The sequence below is a fragment of the Vigna radiata genome, chromosome 7, assembly GCF_000741045.1.
Source record: "Vigna radiata var. radiata cultivar VC1973A chromosome 7, Vradiata_ver6, whole genome shotgun sequence".
NCBI lineage: Eukaryota > Viridiplantae > Streptophyta > Magnoliopsida > Fabales > Fabaceae > Vigna > Vigna radiata.
Window position 1 is genome coordinate 33,132,653 of NC_028357.1, and position 12,881 is coordinate 33,145,533.

Consider the following 12,881-nt stretch of genomic DNA (forward strand, 5'->3'; position numbering starts at 1 on the left):
CGGAGTATCAACACAACTCCTTTGATGATTGATTCCATGCATATCATAGAAGTTCACATAATTAAATTCAGGTCCATTATCTGATCTAATGATGTTAACCATTTTGTTAAACTGATTTTTAACCTTAATGATGAAATTCTGCAGTAAGTCTCTAGTCTGTCCTTTATTATTCATTAGGAAAACCCATGTATGTCTACTATAGTCATCTACTATGGTAAGAAAGTATTTATGACAATGAACAAAAATTGTGTTAAGAGGAACCCATATATCACAATGAACAATCTCAAAACATTCAGTAGTAACAAAAGTATACTTCTTGGAAAGGGTAACTTGTGTTGTTTGGCATAATGACAAGTCTCACAAACAATGTCAGCACCTATTTTAACATAAGGAAACTTTTCACATATTTGTTTTACAACTTTGTGTCCAGGATGGCCTAATCTATGGTGCCACAAATTTACATCAACGTTCTTAAAAGAAAAGACAATCTTTGAAATGTATCTTTGATCAGGTTTAGGAAAAGCTTATAGGTAATAGAGGCCTTTCCAAGAGTTAGCACATCCACTCATCTTCAATGTACAATTCTCTCTTATCTGACAATTCTTAGAAGAAAAAGTTAGACTGCAATTCAAATCTTTAATAAGGCTTTGGACAAATATTAAGTTGAAACAAAAATCAGGAATATAAAGGACATTGAAAATGACAAAGTCTTTGGAAAATTGCACAGTTCCTGCGTGTTCAGCAGTGAGTGCAATGTTATTTGGTAGTTTGATAGAGATGGGTTTAATTTTATAGAAAGTGACAAAGTTAGTTTTATCATGTGTAACATGATCTGTAGCACCGATATCAATAATCCAGGAAAGGTTACCTTGCTTGTTTTTAGTCTCATTTCTCTGAACTTGATTGACTTTGTGAGTGGGTTCATCAACCTTGTCTATCATTTTGAGGAGTTTTTGCATTTGTTCTAGTGTAAAGGAGTTAAAAATGCTGTTGTTATTGGCCTGTTGTGTCTTCTGAATGCCCTCTGATTCAATATTGTTCTGGCATGCATTGCCAGAACTCCAGTCACTTCTTTTGTCTTTTTTCTTATACCAAGGTGGGTAGCCATGCTTGGAATAACACTCATCAACTGTATGATTCATTTTGTTATAATATGAGCATTGTTTTCCATAGTTAGGATTCCTCCCCCTTCCTCTTCCTTGACCACGGGATCCAGCACCCCGTCCTTGGCTTCTCCAGTTCTGGTCAGATTTCCATCGGTTGCTTCTGTTAGCAACATTTGCCAGAATCTTGGTCTCTGCAGGCCCTTGTTTTTCTTGTCTCTCTTTTTGCATAATAAGAGAGAAAACATGGTAGATATTGGGGAGATGATCCATTAAAAGAATTTGTGTCCTACAGTGTTGTAGGAATCATTTAACCCCTTCAGAAAACATATCACATGTTCCACTTCTCTATATTTCAAGGAAATTTTTGATAGGTCACAATTGCATGGAGTCTCACATGTGCAAGTAGGTATGGGTCTTAAGGATTCCAATTCCTCCCACAGGATCTTCAAATCTGTAAAGAACTGACTCACCCCCTTTCTCCTTGTTTGATGGAATGTATGTCTTGTAGCAAGTCAGAAATCTTAAAGTAATCATCCTTAGAAAATCTTTCTTTGAGCTCATCCCATAATTCTTTGGCCTCTTGATGAAGGTTGAAAAACAGTTATTTTCACATGTCATTTTGGACCAAATTACGCCCTTTACTACTTGGAATGAGCTTGGAATCAAGCAAAACTCAATAAATGAGTCTGTAGAGAGTCAAAAGCTGTTTTTAGCGATATTATGCTTGTTTTGCATTGTTTTCTAATATTTTTGAGAAAGTGAAGAATGGAGATGGAAGATAAAGGTCGTAGACTCAAGGAAAGAGAAGAAAATTGAAAATTGAAGAAAATTGTAGTGTTTTGCATTGTTTTTAGCTCAATTGTATATTTATTTACAATATGAAGATCAATTATGATACATGTGTTGATTAATTTGTTTAGATTTTCATACTTATTAACTTCATTCATACTTGTTTATAGTTTGATATATATTTTGAAATATTATTAGACCAATAGTTTTTATTTATACTAATGAACATTTCTTTTAGATTTTTGTCTTTGTCATATTTTTCTTAATATATATTTATTTTTGTATATAATAAACTAATAAATAGTGTAGGTTTATACATAATAGAACTAATATTTATATTTTTCTAAAAGAAATATTTTATACTTTTTGAAATGTTTTATTAAAAATTATTTTTTTAAAAAAAAATTAAATCAATAGATAGTATTTATTTGAAAAAATGTTATCTATTTATGACCAACAATATATCGTTCTTATTTGAAAGAGAGCTATCTATTGGTATTAGACAGACAATAAATAATGTTTATTTAAATAAGCGTTATCTATTATTGAGAAACACTATCTATTGATAAGAAAAAGAAACACTATTTATACGCTTTTTGTAGTAGTAATAATTGTGTGTATTTAATGTCACGAACAGATTTTTAGTGAAATCTTTATTTTATAATGCAGAAAAGTACATAAGGTGGTGAACATGATCTATTCTCTTGCAGGGTACAGATGTACTTGTTCACAGAGGAATTTATGAAGCTGCAAAAGGAATATACGAGCAATTCATGCCCGCAATAATGGATCATCTGAAGAGATACGGGGATCGTGCAAAGCTTCAATTCACCGGGCACTCCCTCGGGGGCAGTCTCTCTCTTTTGGTTCATCTGATGCTGTTGACAAACAAGGTTGTGAGTCCCTCCACTCTTCGACCAGTTGTGACTTTTGGCTCACCATTTGTATTCTGTGGAGGCCATCAAATTATCCATGAGCTAGGCCTAGACGAGAGCCACATCCACTGTGTGATGATGCATAGAGATATTGTTCCCAGGGCTTTCTCCTGCAATTACCCAAATCATGTAGCTGTAGTTCTTAAGCGCTTGAACAGCTCCTTTCGCTCACATCCTTGTCTGCTGAAAAACGTAAGCATCATCATCACTCTATCAATTCTTGCATAACAGTCATTCAAAAAATCCAAATTTATGCAGGCAGGTTGATGTTCTCACTAGTGGGTAAAACATTCATTGATTTTCTATGGAAATTTTTCAGAAGTGGAAAAGTCAAAGAAACGATAAGGAAGTAGATTTTTCCAATATATATATATATATATATATATATATATATATATATATATATATATATATATATATATATATATATAATAAAATAAACTAAAACTTTTAATTTAAAATTAATTTATTTACAAATTAAAGATTTTAATTTTTTAAATCAACTTTAAATTCAAATTTTATTCTAGTTCCATTTTAACTAGATCAATTAGATTTAGATTTTTTGAATTCAATTTAAATTGAATTAAATTTACATTGAATTCATTATGTCACTTAAATTGATCAATCTAGAATATTTGACTATTAAGTTTATTAAACATAGATAAGATCGATTTAACTTAATTTCAACGTAGACGGACTCATGTTAACTTTTGTTTAGTTTACTTATTTTGAGTTTGTTAGTTACCTCATCTCAAGATAAGCTAGAATTGAATTCACTAGTATGAAATAAGCCATTCATGTCTCGCATTCAAAATTAGAATAGAAAAAAAGTCAACATTAAAAATAATCGATGATATTGCTGTAAATAAATATTAAAGTTAAACATCAAAAATTTTAATTTTCTGACTTCAAATATGCATATGACGACGAACAACTCAAATTTTAATCCAAATTGACGTTGGAAATTCAATTTTTCGATGTTATATAGTTGTATAAATCATTACAACCTAAACAAAAGTCACCCTTAGGCTCTCAAAATACGAATTAGAGGACATAATTTTGGAGTTTTTGATATTATATAGTTGTATGAATTATTACAACTTAAATAGAAATTATCTTTGGGCTGTCAATATACGAATTAGATGTCGGAAACCCATAATTCCAATGTCAATTAGCGTTGGGAATTCATTTTTTGACGATATATGTCTTGTAAATTTGGTGAATTCATTAAATCGTTTGGCATGTAGGTATAAACTTTACTCACATAAGAAGTTTGATAACCTAGATTCCAACGTCAAATGCCCATAAGATGTCAGACTCTATATTTTCCGATGTCATATGTCCTGTAAAAATTTTGTAAAAAAAGAACCTAGACACACCATTCTTTACCTTTCACTTCTACTTGAACCAGCATCTTTGTTGACGAGTGCGAGGAAGAACAAAGGTTAGTTTTGTGTCACTTACCTCTAGCGAAAGTGTTTTTGTTGCCTTGGTTGAGATATTTCATTAGTTTCACACTCCACCACTTCCATATGAACCAACTAGTTCGTTCACGAGTGCAAAGGAAAAACAAATGTCAGTTTTGGGTTATTTACCATAAACGTATGTGTTTTTGCAAGCGAAGATCATGATTTTGTTTGTGTTTTGATGAATTCATTTTGTGTTTTCGTGTTCCATTCAAGGACCACCACAATAAACAACAATGTCAAAAGTTCTTCATTTTCCATTGGTGCCAACAACTCATTTCTATCAAGGTTTGTTTCTTGGTTTTGATATACATTGCAGTGTACTGATATATTATTTGATACGTGATTTTTAGTTTCCCTTATTGTACTTTTTATGTAATTGATTTTTGTGTGTTTCTTGTAGGTTAGATATTTTTTTAATCTTGTTATAATAACAAATTTAATTTTGTATTTAAATTTAAAAATTAAAATCAAAACTCGTAAAAAAACTATTTGACATATTAGGATGTTTGAAGTTATGAAGTTATATTAGGATTGAGAATTCCTCAAACCTTATATTTTCAATTATTTTACTGAAGAGATTACTTTCATCCATCCTGAAATCATCATAATATAGGGTTTAATTATTTTTCATCCTTTAAGTAACAATAACATTTTATATTGATCCTACATATTGAAAACTTATTTCCATTAATTACCACCTAAACTTTATTCTTTGTATGAGTATGGAAATTTAGTAGAATCAAGATGATTGCACTCTCTAGACTTCTACTTAATATAACGTGTTATATTTAATATGATATTTCACAATAGAATGACTATATTAATAAAACTCCCGCAATCATAATATATTTGTTTTAAGTGCTCCAATTAATTCTCGGTATGCCTATATTCTATTCAACCTAACATACATTTATACTAACATGTTCTCATATCATTCATTCTCACGAGAGTCATGAAAAACATTCATATCATATCCATCAACTTGAAATCAGATAAATATCATTCAATATAAAACAGAATAAACATATAAAACTATAATTCCGAAAATATATATATATATATATATATATATATATATATATATATATATATATATATATATATATATATAGTGTCGATATTATTATAAAGTCTAGCACCTAACACAACTTTTTAATACAATAAATTTAACATCATCAGTAATAGTTCTTTTTTACCAAAACAACTATTCTTATCATAAAACCACCGTGACACGTATTTTTCAGTTACACAACACACTTCAATTTCAAAACAATTATTATTTTCTACCTAACACATTCAGGACTTTTAAACTATGCTTTTCTGATTTTTCAAATTAAAACTAAAACTTTTCTTTTTGAGTAAAATTTATTATCATCACGAATCTAATACGCGGCGTTGTACAGAGTTAAATTTATTATCACCACATATTTTTCACCTAATATATTAATTCTTTTTTCAATTAAAATGATATTTGTAATATTATGCGAAAAGATTCAACAAAAGGAAGAAGATCATTGTAACGAGTGGAAGAATTCCATTGACTTTTGGCAAGTGTAGTGGTGGTTTTCATCCTATATTAATGTTGGATTGCCAAACACGTAAAAAACCATATTAATAAGTAATAAAAATACTAAACATGTGCAGTGCTAAGGAAGTTGATTTGATTATTTGATGGCTATAAAAGGAAAGGTGAAAGTGTGTGGAATATGCAGAGATTGAAGAAAAGATAGATATGTATAAGAAATTGATGATTTTGGGTTTTGTGATTGCTATTTCTTTCTCCCTCATCATGGAGGGAGCACTCACAGCACGACACCTCCTGCTAATTCAAGATTTGAACGAGCTCTGCAACAATGGATTGGTTTTATCAGAATTTTGTCCTCCTCCTCCACCAGCAGCAGGAGGTTCAAGCAGCACTGCCCCCTAAGTTAAAGGAAACTTGTGCCCTAATCTCCATTTCATTTCTCCCTTCCATCATCTCCTTCCTTTCATATCTTTAATAAATTATTAGGACAATCTTATAAATAATATATATTTTATGTATATCTTATTTGCTTTCTCTTTCTCTTCACCTTGTGCTCTTTTACTTCTCTGTAATTCTAGTCGTTTCTTTATTTTCTGCTACTTTCAACTTAATTATCACGTGAATGCTTTTTTTTCATCCATCTATTCAACCGTAGCAAAAATAAAATCCTCCAATATATATTAAGATTGTATGCTATATAAAAATGGGTTATAGATTTTCTTACATTTATAACGTTAAACTAACAATAATTAAATATAAAATACATAAAGAATGATTAAAAAGTATCAAGACTTTAAAACTAGCATATATAATTACAAAAGTATATTAAGATTAAAATAATGAGACTTATAGTTTTCAAAATTTTACATTGTTAAATCATTTAATTCATTTTGCACACATTATTATTTTGACTGTTACACAATTTAATAAATATTTTATTTATATTAAATCAAGGCTAGTTGATTTAATAATTTATAATTAAACCTTATGTTTCTCTTATGGAGGATATTTATATATATAACCTAATTTTAAACCGGTGCTTACGTATGGGTTGATGTTGGTTTGTGTGTTTATTAAAAAAGAATTATAAATCAAGAAAAAGAATAATAAATATTTTTAAGTTTATAATTAAGTTTTGAATAAAATCAACTTTAAAATTAATATGTAGGTTTAGAAATTCAATTTGTTTATAAAACTATAAATAATAAGCTTTGTAAAAATGTAAAAGATAAAACATGTGCAAAAATATAGTAGACTCTCTAAAAGTGTAAAATATATGTAGAAATATGTAGAATTGACTCGCTACATATATAAATTAGTGAATAAATAAAGTTATGTAATGTGAATTAGACTTTTTAATCAATACATTGAGAAACTAGTTCAATATGTAGTGTTAGACTCATCTAATCAATATATGGACATATTCGTTTAATGTGTACTGTTAGCTAGATTCCACTAATTAGTATATAGATAAGCTTGTATAATATATATTGCAAGACTTGTATAATCATATAATAGATACAGTTGTCTAATGCATATTACTAAATTAATTTAATATGTGTATGAACAAAATCCTCTAACGTATAGACTAGTGTAATATTAGATTCATCTAATCCATATATTGAATGACTCATCAAATATTTTTTACTATACTCATCTAATCAATATATGGACAGACTCGCCTAATAAAATTATGGAAACCTCACATAATAAAAATAAATCTCAACACAGAGATAAATATATAAGTGGGTTAATAACACCTCACTAAATAAAAGTAAATATGTGAGTAAATATAATGAATATGAGGTTTGGAACACCTTACAAGAGTAAAATAAATTTTGATAATAAAGCAAATAAATATTAGAAAAAGTATAAATGAAACATGCACGCACAAAAAATGTAATACAAGCTTCCCTTACCTCAAAACAACTTGGCCAAGTAAAACTATACTTCTCAATAAATTGAATAATTTCTCAACTACTTTAAAATCTTGATCAATGGAGACTTTTTTTAAAATGATAAAGAAAATGGAAATAGGGAAGAATAAGGAAGAAAAAATGATGAATGCAACTATTAAAACTCCCTTGTTTCACTTCTCCTCTATCATATAAAAAAATTACATTATTATTATATTATTATATTATTCATATTCACAAGTATGTAATAGTAAAACTACCTTTCACTATTTAAATATTATAATAATATTTTACATTTGACAACTGATGGTACTTGTTGACTTTCGAGAAGAGTTGTTCCTTAATACAAGTGCGAAAATGATATTTCTTGCTACAAACCTCTGTATGTAAATTCGAACAGTTAGACAAAAGAATATTATTTTAAAAACATGCTGTAAATTTTTAGTTAGATCCAATGCTTAATGAAACAAAAATTGAATTATTACTAAAGTAACTCAAAATAGGAAATAAGTAATGCTAGTTCAAACTGCTCAAATTATTTCTCGAACTAAAAACCTCTAAATTAAAATCTCAACAATCAAAATGATGAACTATGTCTTTGAAACTCTGTATAAAAATTTTATCTCGATTCAACGGTTAACAAGAGAGAATAAAAAATTTTACCAAAACAATTCAGAACTATATAGTATGTGGAAACCTAACATTTACACTAAAATGTAGGAATTATTTCTCTTAACATAAATCAATTAGAAATCCCACCACTCATAATGGAGCATTATATTTTAACAATACTCTCTAAAAACACTAAAAAAAACTGTTATTTAATATAGATTATTTTTTCAATTGCTAAAGGTTTTTACCTATTGTAAATTAATTTATGAAAGTCTTTTACACTCTACAATTTAATTTGTGGGAATTTTTCCAACCTCCATAGTTAGATTTCCTGTAACCGATTTGCGAAGATTTTTAATGACTTGTAGTATTGAATTTATATTGCGAAGGTTTTTTCATGGAATATTTTAACTTCTTCTATTAGTGATTATTATTTTATAAATGTTGAAAACTTTCTTTATTTATAATTGGTCGACTACATTCATAATTTCTTAACTTAATTGAATATGTTTTTAATATAAAATCTTGAACATCTTTAATAAAATTTTAAATAATTATTATAAGAATAATTATGCTTAAAACATGAGAACTTTACTAAATGAGTCATAAATAGAGTTTAAAGAAATAAATACAAGTATTATTCTTTAACAAACTATTAAAGAAATATATTAATTACAAGAAATAACAAACTCCTTATAATGTGCCTGAGGAGCAACATATGAACATTCAAGAACAATAATTATGAAAGACGAAATTATAACAAGTATTATGTATAAAAAGGATGAATTACAACATGTTTAATGTTCTTTTTTTTTTTTTTTTGTTTAGCAGATTTTGAACCTTGAATATGATAAGGAGTTTCCACTTTGAGTTGGAGAAATTGCATTTAGAACATTCCTACATGCACCTAAACCAGAAAAGTTTGCTTGAGACTTGCAGACTTTAATATTTCTTTGGTAACTTCAATATAATGCCACTTTATGATTAGCAGCATCACATTAACATCAGTCATAACAGAATACCATATTTAAATGTTTATAACAGAAAATCATAATGATAGTATAAGACCGTATGTTTTGCAAAACAAAACTCCAACACTTAACAATTTTGCAGAACAAGTTTACCAGAGATCGTAACAAATCTAAAGCCAAGGGATCTTACATTCAAAAACTACCTATCCAAAACTAAAAAATAACATAACTGTATGCATAAGAAGGTGCAGCCAGAAAAGAAAAATAATTACCTGTAACGAATGTTTTGAGTCTCATCAAGTGACATTCAATTATATCTCTAACCGTTTCATGTTGGTTCAAGGATTAATGTAGGTTTTGATATAATATGAACTTGGCTAGCAACATGAAAAGTTCTCAACGCTTGGAAGGATAATTCACTATGACAACAAAACTAAGTCATAGATGTTAGTGTGTATAGATAAATTAGTACCAGACTTAGTGCTACACTTTTACATCAATGTTGCTATGATATCATAAATCAAACCAAATAATGTGATCTTATAGCTCAAGGTTAACCAGACATGTTCTTTTCTTATAACTCAGTCTGATACTAAAATTAGATAATGATTAATCATATTTGAACTTGGAGTGGGAAAAGGCTTCAAATGCTTATTTTTAACTTATAGTCCAAAACAATATCACATTACTTAAAATCTACGTAAGACAGTTGAAATAGAATAAGAAGCTTAAATATTTAGGACTTGGTAGCATCACTGAAAAGGATAAACCGTAAAAAGAAAGCAATAAGTTGATTAATATCACACAGAATGTAGAATCAGATTCACAAACTATAATGATCAATTATTTGCAAATTACTTATGTACAATGTTTACACCATCTCTGACAAAGCAGTCAACTCAAATGCAAGTCCCTCAACTTGTTAAATTCGGGTTACTTTAAATATCTGAACTATTTGTGTTGTTTGCATCTCTTTGCTGGTAAAGGAAATAAAATTTGATCATATCAAATAAAAAAATTTATACCCATAATTGCAAGAATATTGTAATAAATCCTAACATAAAAACATTAAAATGAGATAAAAGTTCTAGAATATTGTAGAAAAATCTAAGATAGGAAGAAAAAAAATCAATTTACATAGGTAAAAATCTAGGACATTTTACATAAGTTGTGACTAAAATGTTCTAGAATAATCTATAGGTCTATAAATACACATGTACTCTACCATTTGAGGCAAGACAACGTCTAACACAACTAAGACAACTATAACACTTCTTCCAACTACTACTTCCACATTTTACTATCTCCACATTTTCTCTATCCATCAACTATTCCTTTCACAATCTCAAAATTCTAACGTTGGTGTCAGAGTTATGTTTGGTCATCTACTGAGGGTAGATAAAACTTTCAACTACTTCAAACAAAACTATAACAACATTATATATTGCTTCCAAAATACTTTCTCAACTCATGGTTACTACCAATCAAACATCATAAATTCCAATACCTACTTTCACAAGACAAAATTCATATAGATAAATTCATAGGTAATTACACATGGATAAATCCGTAAGTAAATAAGAATAAATTCGTAGGTAATTACATAAAGATAAATTTGTAGATAATTTCATACAGATAAATCTGTAAATAATTACATACAAATAAATTCATAAGTAATTACAAATAAATAAATCCATAAATAATTATATATGGATAAATATGTATATAATGACATACGAATAAATCTGTATATGTGATTATATGAATAAATCCGTATGTAATTTGTTTTACAGAATTAATTATATTGGTTTTTTCTAGTAGTTATATAATTAATATAAAATCTTGAACATTAAAATTTTTAATAAAATTTTAAATAATTATTATAAGAATAATTATGCTTAAAACATGAGAACTTCATTAAATGACTCATAAAATAGAGTTTAAAGAAATAAATACAACTATTATTCTTTAACAAACTATTAAAGAAATATAATAATTACAAGAAATAACAAACATCTTATAATGTGCCTAAGGAGCAACATTTGAACATTCAAGAACAACAATTATGGCAAGTATTATGAATAAAAAGGATGAATTACAACAATTATGACAAATATTATGAATAAAAAGGATGAATTACAACATGTTTAATGTCCTTTTTTTTTTTGTTTAGAAGATTTTGAACCTTGAATATGAAGAGGAGTTTCCACTTTGAGTTCGAGAAATTGCATTTAGAACATTCCTACGTACACTTAAACCTAGAACCATCAAAATAGGTCACAACTCGCGAGTCAACCCGACTCACCACGGGTTCGGGCCAGGTTGGGTTTGAAAAAATTGAATTTTTTTTTATGCAGGTCAGATTTCAACTCGACTCATTTAAACCCGGCTCATGCGGGTTTAACCCGTGGTGGGCCGGGTTTGCCCGCTAACCCACTTACCTAATTTTATTTTTTTAATTTATTATTTTATTTATGAAACCCTAAAAAATAAAATACTTTCTTCACTCACTATGTATACAAAAAAAGTAACCACTGCTATCACAAATCACTCTCACCGAACTTGCTCTCATTTACGGTGCTGTCACTCTCACTTCTTCACTGAAATTCTTCAAGGAACAGATTTTTTGTATGTTTTTTGTGTTTGTTTTTGGATGACATTTGGATTATATTGTACTTTTTTATTATTATTTTGGATTGTCTTCAGTTTCACATCATTTTTTGGGAATGAAATTTGTTTAAATTTGAATATAGAAAGTTTGTAATTTTTTTTATTTAAAAAAAACTGTAATTAAATGGGATAGTGAGCCAACCTGTTTTACCCACAAACCCATGGTGGGTCGAGCCGGGTTCAGATTTGTTTGGCTAGCTAATAAATGAGCCGAGTTGGGTTGGCTCACTAAGTGATCAAATTCAATGAATTGAAATTTTGTGTATCAATAGGTGAGTGCCTGTCACTAGTAAGAAAAGGAAATATATTTTCATAAAATACTACATTTCTTGATAGAAAAATTTCCCTTGAGTTGAAATCTAACAAAAGGTAGCCTTTCGCTCCAGTTTTAAAACCAAGTAAAACACATTTTCTTGCACTTAAGATGGTGATATGAGCAGAATTATTTTTGACAAAAAATGAATAATCTGATTTTGATTATATGTAGCCCAAAGAAAGTAAATTAGTTGTCAACTTATAATTCCATTGTCTAGAGGCCTGTTTGAGTCCATATAAGGACTTTAACAACTTGCAAACTTGGCCTGGTTTTTCTGTTTTGTAGCCAAGAGGAAGAGACATCTATACCTCTTCATCTAGATCCCCATGTAAAAAGGCATTATTTACCTCTAGTTGATGTAAATACCAATGTTTGGAAGCTGCTAAAGTCAAAACCAATCTTACTATTGTGAGTTTGACAACAGGTGAAAAAGTCTAAAAGTAATCTAAGCCTTCCTGTTGTGTGTAGCCTTTGACTACTAACCTTGCCTTATACCGTTCAGTACTCCCATCAGCATGCCTCTTTATTTTGTATACCTATTTACATCCGATAGGTTGCTTTCCATAAGGTAG

At 28.7% G+C, this 12,881-nt stretch overlaps 1 protein-coding gene across 1 annotated transcript; it reads left to right on the top strand.

Moving 5' to 3' along the window:
* Positions 1 to 2,596: 2,596 nt before the first annotated feature.
* LOC111241951 lies at positions 2,597 to 3,148 on the top strand. The gene is made up of 2 exons (XM_022782718.1): positions 2,597 to 3,022; positions 3,089 to 3,148. Exons 1-2 carry the CDS (start codon positions 2,669 to 2,671, stop codon positions 3,095 to 3,097), a joined length of 363 nt encoding a protein of 120 aa, XP_022638439.1. The 5' UTR covers positions 2,597 to 2,668; the 3' UTR covers positions 3,098 to 3,148.
* The last annotated feature ends 9,733 nt before the right edge of the window (positions 3,149 to 12,881 follow it).